Source organism: Theropithecus gelada, chromosome 20 (assembly GCF_003255815.1).
Source record: "Theropithecus gelada isolate Dixy chromosome 20, Tgel_1.0, whole genome shotgun sequence".
Classification (NCBI taxonomy): Eukaryota; Metazoa; Chordata; class Mammalia; order Primates; family Cercopithecidae; genus Theropithecus; species Theropithecus gelada.
Genome location: NC_037688.1, coordinates 48,346,159 through 48,362,960, shown reverse-complemented (window position 1 = coordinate 48,362,960; position 16,802 = coordinate 48,346,159). Strand labels below are relative to the sequence as shown.

Sequence of the window (16,802 nt, the reverse complement as noted above, 5' to 3'; positions counted from 1 at the left end):
TGAGCTTGTGCACAAATGTACACAGCACATGCATGCACACACCACGTGTACACAGGTGCACCACTCTTCTTGAGGCAAAAGAAAAGGCCGGCCCTGCCCCTAACACTTCCCCAGGCCTGTCCCTTCTTCCTGCCCCGTGAGGGACCTAGAGTTTCCTTCCCGTGTTTCTTCTCCACGTGTGGATACCCATGTGTGAGTCACAGGATTCTTTTTCTTTCTTTCCTTTTTTTTTTTTTTTTTTGAGACAGAGTCACTCTGTTGCTTGGGCTAGAGTGCAGTGGCCCAATCATAGCTCACTGCGACCTCAAATTCCTGGCCTCACATGGTCCTCCTGCCTCAGCCTCTTGAGTGGCTGGAACTACAGGCACACACCACTGTGCCTGGCTACTTTTTTTTTTTTTTTTGAGACAGTTTTTTCCTCTTGTTGCCCCAGGCTGGAGTACAATGGCACAATCTCAGCTCACCACAACCTCCACCTCCCAGGTTCAAGCGATTCCTCTCCCTCAGCCTGCCAAGTAGCTGGGATTACAAGCATGCGCCACCACGCCTGGCTAATTTTGTATTTTTATTAGAGACGGGATTTCTCCATGTTGGTCAGGCTGGTCTCAAACTCCCAACCTCAGGTGATCCACCTGCCTCGGCCTCCCAAAGTGCTGGGATTACAGGTGTGAGCCATCACACCTGGCCATTTTTTGTAGAGACGTGGGTCTTACCACGTCGCCCAGGCTGGTCTGGAACTCCTGGCTTCGAGCCTTCTTGCCTGCCTTGGCCTCCCAAAGTGCTGGGATTATAGGTGTGAGCCACCGCGGGCGGCCTGGATTCTCTGTGAGGTGTTTTCAGTTCTTCCCAGTTGGTCTCGTGTCCTGCGGGTGTGGGTTGTTGTCTGCCCCGTGTTGATCAGGTGGATCCTGCTTCTAACTGCTGGGGGGTGGGTCCATCCTGTAACCCTGCACTGTCAAGCGTTTCCCTATCTGTGAGCATGTGACTGGGTTCCAATTTTTTTTTTTTTTTTAAGACTGCCTTGCTCTGTCGCCCAGGCTGGAGTGCAGTGGCGCGATCTCAGCTCACTGCAACCTCTGCCTCCCGGGTTCAAGTGATTCTTCTGTCTCAGCCTCCTGAGTAGTGGGGATTACAGGCATGAGCTGATTTTTGTATTTTTATTTATTTATTTATTTCTGAGACAGTTGTCTTCTGTGGCCCAGGCTGGAGTGCAGTGGTGTGATCTCTGCTCACCACAACCTTTGTCTCCTGAGTTCAAGCGATTCTTCTGCCTCAGCCTTCTGAGTAGCTGGGATTACAGGTGTGCACCAGCTAAATTTTTTTTTTTTTGTATTTTTAGTAGAAATAGGGGTTTCACCTTGTTGCCAGACTGGTCTTAAACTCCTGACCTTGTGATCCACCCACCCTGTCCTCCCAAAGTGTTAGGATTACAGGCGTGAGCCACCATGCCCGGCCCTAAGTTTTGTATTTTTAGTAGAGACAGAGCTTTCCATGTTGGCTAGGCTGGTCGTGAACTCCGACCTCTGACCTCAAGTGATTTGCGCGCCCTGGCCTCTCAAAGTGCTGGGATTACAGGTGTGAGTATTGTGCCTGGTGGATTCTAATTTTTAATGCTTGTTTTTTTTGTTTTTTTTTAATACAGGGTCTGGCTCTGTTGCCTAGGCTGTAGTGCAGTGGCTTGATCAGGGTTCACTGAAGCCTTGACCTCCCAGGCTCAAGTGATCCTTCCTCCTCAGCCTCCCGAGTAGCTCGGACTGCAAATACGCATCACCATGCCAACTAATTTGTTTTGTTTTGTTTTGAGACAGAGTCCCACTGTGTCACCCAGGCTAGAGTGCAGTGGCACAATCTCAGCTCACTGCAGCCTCTGCCTCCCAAGTTCAAGCGATTCTCGTGCCTCAGCCACCTAAGTAGCTGGGACTACAGGCGCACACCACCATGCCCGACTAATTTTTGTATTTTTAGTAGAGATGGGATTTCACCATGTTGGCCAGGCTGATCTTGAACTCCTGACCACAAGTGATCTGCCCGCCTTGGCATCCCAGAGTGCCGGGATTACAGGCATGAGCCACTGCACCTGGCCTAATTTTGTATTTTTGGTAGAGATGGGGTTTTACCATGTTGCCCAGGCTGGTCTCGAACCCCTGGGCTCCACTGAACCTCCCACCTTGGCCTCCCAAAGTGGTAGGATTATAGGCGTGAGCTCCTGTGCCCGGCCTTGCTTGATTTTTTTTTTTTTTTTGAGATGGAATCTCCCTCACTGCATCCTCCACTTCCCAGGTTCAAGCAATTCTGCCTCAGCCCCTGCCAAGTACCTGGGACCACAGGTGCGTGCCATCACGCCTCGCTAATTTTTTGTATTTTTAGTACAGACGGGTTTCACTGTGTTAGCCAAGATGGTCTCGATCTCCTGACCTTGTGATCCACCCGCCTCGGCCTACCAAAGTGCTGGGATTACAGGCGTGGGCCACTGTGCCCAGCCTGCTTGAATTTTTATTGCTTGAAAATCTTTTTTTTGGCCGGGCGCGGTGGCTCAAGCCTGTAATCCCAGCACTTTGGGAGGCCGAGACGGGCGGATCACGAGGTCAGGAGATCGAGACCATCCTGGCTAACACGGTGAAACCCCGTCTCTACTAAAAAAATACAAAAAACTAGCCGGGCGAGGTGGCGGGCGCCTGTAGTCCCAGCTACTGTCTCAAAACTGAGGCAGAATTGCTTGAACCTGTTTTTTTTTAGCTTGCAGTGAGCTGAGATCCGGCCACTGCACTCCAGCCTGGGCGACAGAGCCAGACTCAGTCTCAAAAAAAATGGAAACTGCCATAAAAAAAAAAAATTCTTTTTTTTTTTTTTTTGAGATAGAGTCTCACTCTTTTGCATAGGCTGGAGTGTAGTGGCATGATCTCGGCTCACTGCCAGCTCTGCTTCCCAGGTTCACGCCATTCTCATGCCTCAGCCTCCCGAGTAGCTGGGACTACAGGCACCCGCCACCATGGCTGGCTAATTTTTTGTATTTTTAGTAGAGACGGGGGTTTCACCGTGTTAGCCAGGATGGTTTCGATCTCCTGACCTGAGGTGATCCATCCGCCTCGGCCTCCCAAAGTACTGGCATTACAGGTGTGAGCCACTGCGCCTGGCAAAGATCTTGTATTGATCATATTGTGTGTCTGCAACTAAAATATGCACATCAATTGAAATTAGAATTTTGAAAAATTGTGGATCATCATAAGCTGTGAGGAATTTTTTATGGTTTGAATGGCCATTACTAATATCCAGCTGATCAAAGAAATATTACAGTTTTTATCAGTAACAAGTAGAAATACTAAAAAACATTGGAAACATGTTTCTTGAGTAGGTGGGTTCTTTTTTCTCTGGTTAATTCATGCATTCACCGTTGAATATAAGCTATTGCTAAAATGATACAGATTTCAACCTCAATTCTAGTTCTTTATTTGTTTTTTCTTTTTCTTTTTTTTGAGATGGAGTCTTGCTCTGTTGCCCAGGCTGGAGTGGAGTGAGGTGGTACAATCTCAGCTTGCTGCAACCTCCGCCTCCCAGGTTCAAACAATTCTCCTGTCTCAGCCTCCTGAGTAGTTGGGATTAGAGGCATGTACCACCACTCCCAGCTTTTTTTTTGTTTTTTTTTTTTGTATTTTTAGTAGAGATGGGGCTTTACCATGTTGGCCAGGCTGGTCTAGAACTCCTGACCTCAAGTGGTCCACCCGCCTCAGCCTCCCAAAGTGCTGGGATTACAGGTGTGAGCCACCATGCTCAGACCCTCAATTCTAGTTCTTTCTTTCTTTCTTTTTTTTGAGACAGAATCTTGCTCTGTCACCAGGCTGGAGTGCAGTGGTGTGATCTCGGCTCACTGCAACCTCTGCCTCCTGGGTTCAAGCGATTCCACTGCCTCAGCCTTCTGACTACAACATGCATCACCATGCCCGGCTAATTTTTTGTATTTTAGTAGAGATGGGGTTTCACCATGTTGGCCAGATGGTCTCGATCTCCTGACCTCGTGATCCACCCACCTTGACCTCCCAAAGTGCTGGGATTACAGGCTGAGCCACCGTGCCCGGCCTTTTTCTTTTTCTTTTTTCTTTTTTTTTTCCTTTTTGAGATGGAGCATCACTCTTGTTGCCCAAGCTGGAGTGCAATGGCACAATCTCAGCTCACCGCAACATTTGCCTGCTGGGTTCAAGTGATCCTCCTGACTCAGCCTCCCAAGTAGCTGGGATTACAGGCATACACCACCACGCCTGGGTAATTTTGTATTTTTAGTAGAGATGGGATTTCTCCATGATGGTCAGGCTGGTCTCGAACTCCCGACCTCAGGTGATCCACCCACCTTGGCCTCCCAAAGTGCTTGGATTACAGGTGTGAGCCACCGCACCTGGGCTAGTTCTGTTTTTTAAGTTGAGAAACCTTGATAACATCAATTAGATAGGAATTAGCAAGATTTTTGTGTAACAATAGTGTCTAATTCCAAGTTGCTTGCCAAAAATTGACATAAAAAGCTAGTATAAAAAAATTTTTTTTTTTTTTTTTTTTTTTTTTGAGACGGAGTCTCGCTCTGTCGCCCAGGCTGGAGTGCAGTGGCCGGATCTCTGCTCACTGCAAGCTCTGCCTCCCGGGTTTATGCCATTCTCCTGCCTCAGCCTCCCGAGTAGCTGGGACTACAGGCGCCCGCCACCTCGCCCGGCTAGTTTTTTGTATTTTTAGTAGAGACGGGGTTTCACCATGTTAGCCAGGATGGTCTCGATCTCCTGACCTTGTGATCCGCCCGTCTCAGCCTCCCAAAGTGCTGGGATTACAGGCTTGAGCCACCGCGCCCGGCTAAAAAATTAATTATTCATCACCTCACAAGGGAAGTCCTTCCAGTTGCTAATAAGTTTTATTGAAGTGAAATTCACTTACCATCCGGGTCACCTTTTCAAAGTGTACAAGTCAGTGATTTTTGGTATATTCAGTCAAGCAACCATTACCTTGATCTCATTCTAGAACATGGTTCCAGTTTTGTGATATTACAACTATTGCTTTAACAACACCCTTCTTCCTTGTCTCTGATCTTTTAAAAATAATTTTTCTTATTTTAGAAATGATACATGTTAATTGTAGAAAACTTAATTTTATTTATTTATTTTATTTTATTTTATTTTTTTGAGACGGAGTCTCGCTCTGTCGCCCAGGCTGGAGTGCACTGGCGCGATCTTGGATCACTGCAAGCTCCGCCTTCCGGGTTCACCCCATTCTCCCGCCTCAGCCTCCCGAGTAGCTGGGACTACAGGCGCCTGCCACCACGCCCGGCTAATTTTTTGTATTTTTAGTAGAGACGAGGTTTCACCATGGTCTCGATCTCCTGACCTGTTGATCCGCTCTCCTCGGCCTCCCAAAGTGCTGGGATTACAGGCGTGAGCCACCATACCCGGCCGAAAACTTAATTTTAAAAAGATAAAGGAAAAAATTAATAATCACTTATTACCTATGCAGGTGTTTTAGTTTGTAGCGTTTGTTTCTCTGAAGTTATTAATATATATGTGTGTGTGTGCATATATATATATATATATATATATATATATATAAAAAGAGAGAGAGTTGGTGGGGGTGAGGGGGAGAGAGACAGGGTCTTGCTTTGTTGCCCAGGCTGGAGTGCAGTGTGGTGTGATCATGGCTCACTGCAGCCCCGAACTCTTGGGCTCAAGCGATCTTCCTGTCTCAGTGAGTATCCTGAGTAGCTAGGACTACAGGCATGCGCCGCCATGCCCAGCTAATTTTTTTTTTTTTTTTGAGACGCAGTCTTGCTCTGTCACCCGGGCTGGAGTGCAGTGGCGCGATCTCGGCTCACTGCAAGCTTCGCCTCCTGGGTTCACGCCATTTTCCTGCCTGAGCCTCTGGAGTAGCTGGGACTACAGGCGCCCGCCACCATGCCTGGCTAATTTTTTTGTATTTTTAGTAGAGACAGGGTTTCACCGTGTTAGCCACGATGGTCTCGATCTCTTGATCTCGTGATCCTCCCGCCTCAGCCTCCCAAAGTGCTGGGATTCCAGGCGTGAGCCACCACGTCCGGCCCCATGCCCAGCTAATTTTTAAGAATTTTTTTGTAGAGACAGGGTCTCCGTATGTTGCCCAGGCTGGTCTTGACCTCCGGAGCTCAAGTGATCCTCCTGCCTTGATCTTCCAAAGCTCCCAGGCATGAACCACCGGCCCAGCTTAATTACTTTCTAAATCTGTATACCGTCAGATCTTAGAGCCTCCCATCTAGAACACCAGGCTGAAAAGTGCTGTGGAGAAGAATAAGGCCGGAAAGGGGAGTGGGAAGGTCGGTCAGCAAGCGGGGGTGTTGGGGGCTTGGCAAGTTGTAAAAGGGGTGTCAGAAGAGGTCTTGTGGAGAGGGCAGCTTGAGGTGGAGCCGGAGCTCCAGGGAAGAGCTGGATGAGCTGAGGACTCCAGGGCCCCGAGGTGTGAGCGGGCCGGGGCTGGCAGAGTGGCCTTGTCTGAGGCCTCGGAGGCTGCAGGGAGACTGCGACCTGCCCCAGTGTGGCTGGGACACCAGCAGGGTTTTGAGGGCAGTGGGTCCAGAAACAGACCTGGGGTCCCAGGAGATGTGGGGAGACTGGCAAATGGGCACAGTCACAGGGCAGATGGTGCCAGAGGCTCTAACCAGGACTGTGACTATAGAAATGAAGTTGAACTGGGAGCCAGGAGAAGAGAATGACAGTCACTGAGACCACATCTCAGAAAGATTCGACGTCTCTTTCTGGGTGACTCCTTAAGAATTTAGTGGCTTAGCACAGCACTTACTACCTCACGGTGTGGGTCATGACTGGGAGTGGCTCAGCTGGGGGGCTCTGGCTCACCATCACTCATGAGTCCTCGCTCAGGCTGTGGCACGGTGGCTCACGCCTGTAAGCCCAGCCCTTTGGGAGGCAAAGGTGGGAGGATTGCTTGTGCCCAGAAGTTTGAGATCAGCCTAGGTAACGTAGTGAGACCCCGTGTCTACAAAAAATAAACAAAAATGAGCCAGGCATTATGCACACCATGGTCCCAGCTACTTGGGAGGCTGAGGCAGGAGGATTGTTTGAGCTCAGGAGGTCCAAGGCTGCAGTGATCGTGCCACTGCACTCCAACCTCGGTGACAGAGCAAGACCCTGTCTTAAAAAAAAAAAAAAAAAAAAAAGGCTGTGGGTGGGCTGCAGTCATCTGAGGGCTTGCCTGGGCACGGAGGGGCTGCCTCCCTGGCTCACAGGCACGTCATGCTGGTGCTGGGTTTAGCAGGAGGCCTCAGGTCCTCCCCACGTGGACCTCTCCATGGGGCTGCTTGGGTGTCCTCACAGCATGGTGGCAGCTTGCCCCAGAGCCTTAGAAGCCACACACCATTTTCACGAGGTCTCACTGGTCACCTGGTCAGCCCTGTCTGGTGTGGGTGCAGTGTGCCCAGAGACATGTCAGCTGGGAGGTGAGATGCGTTGGGGGCCCTCGTGGAGGCTGGCCACCTCGCTCGTCTTCTGCCTGCAGAGAGGAAACTCAGAGGGCTTCTTGGACACAAAGTGGTTGTGCCTTGAGGGTGCCCTGGGAGGAGGTTGGAGCAGAAGGCTTCTGGACCAGGGACCTGTCTCCTGCCTGGGGTCATGGAGTTCCCAGTGCCTCAGCCTGAAAGGCCTCGCAGGGACAAGCCCACTCCTGAGTCTCCCTCCAGACCAAGGGTGCCTGGCCTTCTGGACCCCACCTTAGTACATCAGCCCTAGGGAGAGCCTGGAAGGGTGGGGACTGGTCACTGCCGAGGGTGCCTCCAATGATGGGTCCTGGGCTGGTCAGCAGGGTCAGCGGGCTTCCCACACCCTCTTGCCATGCTGCTGTGGCCCTTGTCTGCCAGCGGCTGGTGCGGGGGGTTCCTGTGGTTTGCATGGCCATGTTGTGCATCTTGGAGGTCAGGCAGGTGGCTCCGGGCCGGGCCGCCCTCAGCCCTGCTCCGTGACTTGGGCTTGAGGTTGGGTGAATTAAAGGCCAAGCAAGCCTGAGGCCAGCGTCTGGAGACCACCAGGTCCTGAGGCACGGTGTGCCTTGTGGCCCCCGGACCCCCCACAGGCCGTGTGGAAAATTCACCTTTAAAGACTTAGGGTATTAAGATGCAATGAAGCTTTCAATGTGGTGGGGCTACGTGCAGGGCCCAGGTAATTGGGGAAGGCATCCTGGGCTCACATGTACTGCAGGTATTCTTTCTTTTGATTTAAAACCACCACATGGGCTTTGCTCCACCGCTCATCTGCTCTGCACCAGTTTCCCTGGCAGCCTCGTGGGTGTGACCTTCCAGAACATCCTCTGTGTATTCACAATTTGTGCTGTGCACATCTCAGTGCGTGCAGTGACCCCTCAGAAAATGATCTTGCAATGTGTTAACTTGTTTTCTTTAACCTGCACATTTCTGTGACTCAATCCACGTCGGTGTGTCTAGATCAGCTTGGTTCCAGCAGCTGCGTGATGGTCCATAAAATCAGGCCGTCCCACTTGCTGAAGTAGTCGCCGCTTTATTCTTGTTTTCTGGTTGTCATCACCTCTCAGTGGTCCCTGTTCTGCATGGGGGGTTGGGTGGGGCTGTGGCTCCTGCCCACCGTTCCTGGCAGTCAGGAGCAGCTGTGCTGGGCACCTGGCTCTGGGCCACCTCCCTCGGGAGGAGCATCCTGGACTCATGGTTGGGGCCTGGCTACTCTTGCTGGCCGTGGCTGGGCTATCTGTAACTGGAGCCGTGGTTCTCAGGAAGGACACAGGCCATGCAGGGCCTGAAGGTCTCAGAATTCCCGTTGAGGGCCCCGGGAGGAGCCCACCTGGCCTCAGGTGGGAATTCTGAGAAGGAATAGGGATTCTGGGGCCCCCAGTGGGGATTCTGAGAATTCCCGGAAGTCCCTGCAACACGTGAGGTTGAGGACCATGTAGTCTGAGCATCCCTGAAATCTACAGGCTCCTGTGGTCACCTGGGCCCTCCTCTCAGGGACTGTGTGCCGGGAGAAACGGGGCTGGATCTGGGTGTGAGGTCAAGAATCCAGGGGAGAGGCCATGCTCTCAGTGTTCCTCGGCAGGGCTCTAAGCGTAGGTCTCTGAGGCTGCCCAGCTGTTCATCCCCTCCTCGTGGGAGAAGCGCAGATCTCGTGCCTGAGTGTGCTAGGGTGCTGATGGGTGCCACCTACAGCCTACCGCCCTCACGCGGGAGTCAGACTGAACGAACTAGTCCAGATCCACAGAGACTTCTAAACCGGGCTTGATGCTGACATGGAAAGTACGCAGGGCTCAGATTTGGGGGTGGGGTGACTTAGTCTGGGATCAGGAAATGTGTAAGGATTTCTCGGGGTGGCTGTGACAAATGACCTCTAACCGTGGCTTAAGACGCAGAAATGTATTCTCTCACCGTCATGGAGGCACATGTCAGAAACTGAGGTGTCAGCAGAGCCACACCCCCCGAAGGCACTTGGGGAGGGCTCTTCCTTACCTCTCCCCACTCCTGGGGCCCCAGGCACTCCTTGTCATCCCTGGGCTTGTGGCCGCATCACTGCAGTCTCTGCCTCTTTCTTCCCTTGGTCTTCCCTTCATACAAGTCTGCGTCCAAACCTCCCTCTTCTTCCTTCTGTTAAGAACCAGTCACTGGATTTAAGCCCTTCAATCCAGTATGACCTCATCTTAACTTCATTACATCTGCAAAGACCCTAATTCCAAATAAGGTCACATGCACAAGTAGGGGGTGGATGTGGGGTAGGACCCAAACTTGTCTTCATCGGGAACACAGCTCAGGCCACCACAGAAAAAAGCGGTGTTGGAGCTGGGGGCTGGCTGACGGGCTGTGAGCAGTGAGGAGCCGTCCAGGGAAGAGTGTTGAGGCTGGCGGTGTGAGGAGGTCAGGAGGCCACCTTGGAAGGCCTGAGGCCAGGTGGCCGAGGCAGAAGATGTGGGGGACGCCCTTTGGCCTGTCTGCACCAGCTCCCCTGAGGTGGAGCCTTTCTCAGGACTGGGCTTCTTGGCCATCAGATGTTCCCACCGGGCTGTGTTTAGCCTCAGAGTCTATAACTGTGTTTCCAGGCTGGGCACTGTGGCTCACACCTATAATCCCAGCACTTTGGGAGGCTGAGGCAGGTGGATCACTTGAGGCCAGGTGTTGGAGACCATCCTGGCCTTCATGGTGAAACCCCGTCTCTACTAAGAATACAAAAATTAGCCAGGCATGGTGGCACGTGCCTGTAATCCCAGCTACTCGGGAGGCTGAGGCAGAGAATCGCTTGAACCCAAGGGGTGGAGGTTGCAGTGAGCCAAGATTGCGCCATTGAACTCCAGCCTGGGTGACAGAGTGAGATTCCATCTCAGAAGCAAAAAACCAATCTATAATCGTGTTTCCTTTTTTAAACAGGAAACTACTTTGCTTCGCACTTTTTCATGGGAGGAGAGAAATTTGACACCCCCCACCCTGAAGGTTACCTCTTTGGAGAGAACATGGACCTGAATTTCCTGGGCAGCCGCCCAGTCCAGGTGGGTCTGGACAGGGCTTTCACTGGGCTGTGGGGGTGGGAGACCCCATCCCCAGCGGTCTGCATCCCAGCCATGAGGGCAGACGGGCACCAAATCACCCCTAAACGGGCAGAGCTCCTGACAGGGTTCCAGTTGAGCTTGGGTGTGGACACGTGCCCTGGAATGGGGTGTCCTGGTGCTGCCCCTTAGAGGCCAGATGGCCAGGGGCAGGTCACTGCGAAACAGAGCAGCTATACTGAACGGGTGCATCTGGGTTGCAACGGCTGCAGAACGTTGTGGATTTGATTCCAGCCTTCTTGGATGACTTTCTTTTTTTTTTTTTTTTTTTTTTGAGACGGAGTCTCGCTCTGTCGCCCAGGCTGGAGTGCAGTGGCGCGATCTCGGCTCACTGCAAGCTCCACCTCACGGGTTCACGCCATTCTCCCGCCTCAGCCTCCGAGTAGCTGGGACTACAGGCGCCCGCCACCACGGCCGGCTAGTTTTTTTTTGTATTTTTAGTAGAGACAGGGTTTCACCATGTTAGCCAGGATGGTCTCGATCTCCTGACCTCGTAATCCACCCGCCTCGGCCTCCCAAAGTGCTGGGATTACAGGCTTGAGCCACCGCGCCCGGCCGGATGACTTTCTTTAAAAGGAAAAATAGTATTTACAGACCTCGGGCATTGTGGCTCATGCCTGTAATCCCAGCACTTGGGGAGGCTGAGGCGGGCAGATCACCTGAGGCCAGGAGTTTGAGACGAGCCTGGTCAAAATGGTGAAATCCTGTCTCTACTTAAAAAAAAAAAAAAAAAAAAAAATTAGCCGGGCGTGGTGGTTTGTGCCTGTAATCCCAGCTACTCGGGAGGCTGAGGCAGGAGAATCACTTGAATCTGAGAGTTGGAGGTTTTAGTGAGCTGAGATTGCGCCACTGCACTCCAGCGTGGGCAACAAAGGGAGGCTGTCTCAAAAAAAAAAAAAAAAAAATTTACTTTCCCTAGAACAGTGGGCAAGAGACATGGTCCAAAGGAGAGATACAGACAGCTGGCTAATATCTTCCCCTCATTGCCGGAGGAGGGTACATTCGAACACTGTCATAGTACGCGAGTACTGTGAGCTGTCCGTTTGTTCAGCACACGTTTGGCACCTGCTGTGTGCCTAGCACTCTTCCAGGGTCTAGGGTGAAGGCAGACCCCGCCTCTGCTACCTAGTGGGAGTATAGACAATTAACACAGGACAAATGGGTAGAAGAGAGAAAGGGCAGAAAGGGAGACGCCACTGGAGAGGCCGTGGCTGAACCAAGCCGTGATAGGTGGGAAGGAGGCCCCTCCAGGAGGAGCAGAAAGGCAGGGGGCCCTGGGAACAGAGGAGGAGGTGAGAGGGTGCAGGCCTTGGGGGACAGGAGGCCGGAGGAGCCAGTAAACGTTGGGGGATCTGGGGGCTCAGCCTGGGGCGGGGGTGCTCGTAGGAAGCTTTGAGGATGGAAAGGGTGGGGCCCAAGGAAGGGGCTGAGGTTGCTCCGGGCAGTGATGGATGTGGGAAGCCTGGGAGAGCAGGTTGGGGATGGGCGGCCCCAGCGGGCAGGAATCGGGCGTTGAGGCTGCCTGGCCGGATTTGCTCAGGGTGGTTTGGTCCTGGCTGTTGCATGTGCGGGCTGTGTGGCCTGCAGCTTCTACCTGTAAATGAGGACAGCATACCCACGCAGCCTCTAACACGGGGACGAGAACCCAGGGATACTCGTTGGGGCTGTGGCCGCTGCACCCTGGCCCGTTTTCTGTCCTTGGCCGCTCCTGAGGGAGTCACCTGTGGCCCTGTGGTTTTCCTCCTAGTTTCCCTACGTCACTCCTGCCCCTCACGAGCCCGTGAAGACGCTGCGGAGCCTGGTGAACATCCGCAAAGACTCCCTCCGGCTGGTGAGGTAAGCTTCGCCCTGCCCCTGGGGACCCTGTGGCTCTGTGGGGCACAGCCCGGGGCAGAGGTTCTGGCTTGCTTGGGGAAAAGGGCAGGTGGGAGGGGCCCCAGTTTCTGCCCCCTCCCGTGTGGAATCAGAGGCTGCCCTGGGCTGAGTGAGGGAAAGGGCATGTGGAAAGAGAGCCATTTAGCCAGGGCTTCTCAGCTGTGCCTCACAGGGACCCTGGGCAGTGTCTGGAGGCAGCCAGGTGGAGTGCCCTGGCATCTCAGGTGGGTGCCAGGGGTGCTGACTTCCCGCCATGCACAGGACGGCCCCCCACTGCCAGGAATGACCCAGCACCAGATTTCAGTAGGTTCAGAAACTGCCTAAACCAACTAGACTTGAGGCATCTGGGGCTGTCTCTGAACCAAAAGCATGTACCCCATCTTCTGTGGGCAGGAAGAAGGAGAGGCAAGCCCTGGACCATTGGGCTTTCATGTCCAAATAGGAAACGGCCCCCATGTCTGCTGGAGAAGTGGGCTGTGTCCACAAAGCCGCCTCCACGGCCCTCAGCCTGGCAGGGCAGGAGGCAGCCTCCGCGGATGTGGCCTCTGATCCGCTGCCTCTCTCCACCGCCTGGGGTAGGTACAAAGACGACGCTGACAGCCCCACCGAGGACGGCGACAAGCCCCGGGTGCTTTACAGCCTGGAGTTCACTTTCGACGCTGATGCCCGTGTGGCCATCACCATCTACTGCCAGGCGTCGGAGGAGTTCCTGAACGGCAGGGCAGTGTGAGTCCCGCAGGCGGCTGGCAGCAGCTGGGCTGGGGGTCCCCGGACTCCTTGGGGAGGCTTCTCTCTGCCTTAGTAACCAGAGGGAGAAAACGAATCCCTACTCTCTTACCATACTCCCAGGACTTGACCACAATGTGAGGGGCTTCTCCCACCCCAGGGACTCGCCTCTTCTCTGCGGGAACCAGCTGGGGTCCTGTGACTCATTTCAGTTCCGATGCTGCCTGGAGTTTCTGCAGCACATGGAGGGCCCAGTCCCACGAGACTGCCCCATTTCAGATGCCAGTCATAAGCCCCCACTGCCACCTGAACTTCTCACCAAGCAGCAGTAAATCAGGCTCCCACAGCCCACTCCTCAGGCTTGGTCAGTTGCTGATGTGGCTCACAGAAGCCAGGGAAACACTTGGCTGATGTTTGTTGGTTGATTGTAAAGGATCCAGATGAAGAGGTTCACAGGGCGAGGTGTGGGGAAAGGGGTGGTGCGTGCCACCTTCATATTCACCAACCAGGAAGCTTTCCCGAAAACCGCATATTTCAGGGCCTTTTCTGGAGGCTTCATCACGTAGGCAGGATTGATGATTAACTATGTCTTCCGCCCCTGTCCCCTCCCTGGAGGATGGGGCTTGGCTGAAATTCAGTTCCAGGTTTTTTTTTTTTTTTTTTTTTTTTGAGACAGAGCCTCACTCTGTTGGTCAGGCTGGAGTGCAGTGGCGTGATCTCGGCTCACTGCAACCTCCGCCTACCAGGTTTAAGCGATTCTCCTGCCTCAGCCTCCTGAGCAGCTGGGACTACAGGCATGCACCAGCACGCTTGGCTAATTTTTGTATTTTTAGTAGAGAGTGAGGGGTTTGCCATGTTGGCCAGGATGGTCTCGATGTCTTGACCTCATGATCCCGTCCATCTCGGCCTCCCAAAGTGGTTTTGTTTGTTTTTGAGACGGAGTTTCACTCTTGTTGCCCAGGCTGGAGTGAAATGGCGCGATCTCAGCTCACTACAACCTCCGCCTCCCAGGTTCAATTGCTTCTCCTGCCTCAGCCTCCCGAGTAGCTGGGATTACAGGCATGTGCAACCATGCCCTGCTAGTTTTGTATTTTTAGTAGAGACAGGGTTTCTCCATGGTGGCCAGGCTGGTCTCGAACTCCCGACCTTAGTTGATCCACCTGCCTTGCCCTCCCAAAGTGCTGGGATTACAGCCGTGAGCCACCAGCCCGGCCCGCCTGGCCCAGGTTTTTGTTTGTTTTTCCTCAGGAGCTCTTCGACGACATTTCCAAGTTTCTAATCATGGCTTGGTCTTTCTGGCGGCCAACCCCATACAGGAGCCAAGAGTCACCTCACTGACACATAGACGCTCCTGCCACCCAGGACATTCCGCGGGTTTGGAGTTCTGTGTCGGGAGCAAAGATCACGGACCAAATAATAGAAAAAAGACGCTCGTAGCACGCTTGTTGCTCAGGAAATGACAAGGGTTTTAGAGGACTCCGTGTCAGGAACTGGGGCCGGGGCCAAATATTTATTTTTTATTGTGTCACAATTACATATTTGCACTTTCAGAGGTTTTATTTGAAATAAGGGTCCTTCTGGCCCTGAAAGTTTGAAACGTACGACTTCAGCAGGAGCTGGCAGGACCGCCTCCAGCCTACAAAGGCACATCTGCCCCAAGTGGCTTTAGGGACAAGCAGGAGTGTACCCCCCACCTTCCTGCATTGGAGCACAGTGCTCAGTGGTCAGCTTTGCATCTGGTGATAGGGTGTGGTTGAGAGCCTAGCCTTTGAATGCTGTCCCCACTGAGTGGCTTGGGGCACGTGACTGCTTGTGCCTCTGTGTCCTCAGCTGGAAATGCGGGTGGGTGGTGTGAGGAGGGGACCGTGTGTCCTGTGCACAGCCCCTCATGTGACAAGTGCTCCTGAAAGGAGCCTGAGTGCTCGAGCTGAGGGGTTGGTGGAGACGACTCGTGGGGCTTCTGAGGGAACCTGCCACCAGGTGAGGCCGCCCTTGGGCTCTGGCCCTGGGCTCCCCGGCAGCCAGGGCTCTTCCTGTGGACCAGCACTTGGGGGAGGAACAGGTCCCTTTTTCTGGACTTTGTTCTTTGAGGCTCTACCTTGCCCTGGCACTTGATTTTATATATATATATGTTTTTTTTGTTTTTTTTTTTAAGATGGAGTCTCACTCTGTCACCCAGGCTGGAGTGCAGTGGCGCGATCTCAACTCACTGCAACCTCTGCCTCCCGGGTTCACACCATTCTGCTGCCTCAGCCTTCCAAGTAGCTGGGACTACAGGCACCCACCATCACGCCCAGCTAATTTTTTGTATTTTTAGTAGAGACGGGGTTTCATCGTGTTAGCCAGGATGGTCTCGATCTCCTGACCTCATGATCCTCCCACCTTGGCCTCCCAAAGTGCTGGGATTACAGGCGTGAGCCACTGCACCCGGCACAGATCATATTTCTTTAATGACACCAGAAATGCATGCCTGTGTGCTATGACAGGCATGGAATTATTGGGTATAGGAGCATTTGGAGTGACCAGGGCAGGCCCCTCTGTCCCCTTCTTGCATCCCACTGCTTGGGGTTGAGTGTGTGACACCCACGGGGCCTGGTGCCCTCCTCAGGCCTGGCCAACATGATGGAGGAGCTGGGCTTCTGGGGCCTGGTGCCCTCCTTGGGCCTGGCCAACATGGTGGAGGAGCTGGGTTCTGGGGAGATGTCCGGGGACTGCCACAAAGGGGGTGTGCGCCGAGGTCACAGGCCAGTGGGAGTGAGTGATCTGCCCCCTGCCCCCCAGCGCTCAGGGGTTGGGTAACCATCTCGGGTGCGCTTGAAGAGAGGGTCCCACTGCCACCAGAAAGGCTAGAGAGAACAGAGAAATGCCCTGCCAAGTCTCGCTGGTGTCACCCTGTCCTAGACCCCCGGGGGCTAGTGACGAGAGAAGTGCCACAGTCCCCCTGTCTCAGGACCTGGCGCAAGGCCAGCTTCCCCTCCCAGCGGGGATCACAGAGAAAACAGTCCCCTCCTCTCAGGACCTGGTACGAGGCCTGATTCCCCTCCCAGCAGGGATCACAGAGCAGGAGCAGCTCCAGGACCTGGAGGCCGTGTCCAGGCACCCAGACCCCATCCAGCCTGCCAGTGTTCCATCCATTTGAGCTGCAGGGCAAGCCACCCTCTCTGCCTCATGACAGGGAAACTGAGGCTCAGACAGAGGGGTGTGTGCAGGGCTCCACAGTTCACAGGAGAAAGCTGGGGTCCACCTGAGGGCGGTGTCTTAACTGTGCGTTTTACTGAGGCTGAGCCTGGGCCTCCCCTGTAGTGCGTCCTCCCACACTGGGCTCTGGTGGCCAGGGCAGGCCTCTTCTGCCTTTGTGTGTACAGTGGTGGCCCTCCAACACCCCACCCCGTCTCTGGGCTCAGTGTGCCTTTGTCCAGGAGAGCCAGCCCTGGCCGCAGGCAAGCAGGGCGGTGTGGTGGAGGGAGGGGCTGTGGGGTGTGAATTGGGTTCCTGCATGGAGTTTTATCAGACATGAAACTGCTTGAGACACCTGTCTTAGGGATGCACTCGCGCCTGGCCTGTGGCGAAGACATGCAGAAGGGTGTTAAGAAGAGTGAGATATTGGTGACCATCTCAGGGGCCCTGACGGAATGATAAAA

At 53.6% G+C, this 16,802-nt stretch overlaps 1 protein-coding gene across 5 annotated transcripts in view; it reads left to right on the top strand.

The window, feature by feature from the left end:
• Window positions 1–16,802, top strand: part of MGRN1 (mahogunin ring finger 1) — a 68,332-nt gene that overhangs the window by 15,185 nt on the left and 36,345 nt on the right. For all 5 annotated transcript variants that reach the window (XM_025371017.1, XM_025371019.1, XM_025371016.1 and 2 more), the window contains exons 2-4: window positions 10,385–10,503; window positions 12,308–12,396; window positions 13,015–13,161. In XM_025371017.1, coding sequence (XP_025226802.1) covers window positions 10,385–10,503; window positions 12,308–12,396; window positions 13,015–13,161 — 355 coding nt within the window. The remainder of the gene's footprint in view (window positions 1–10,384; window positions 10,504–12,307; window positions 12,397–13,014; window positions 13,162–16,802) is intronic.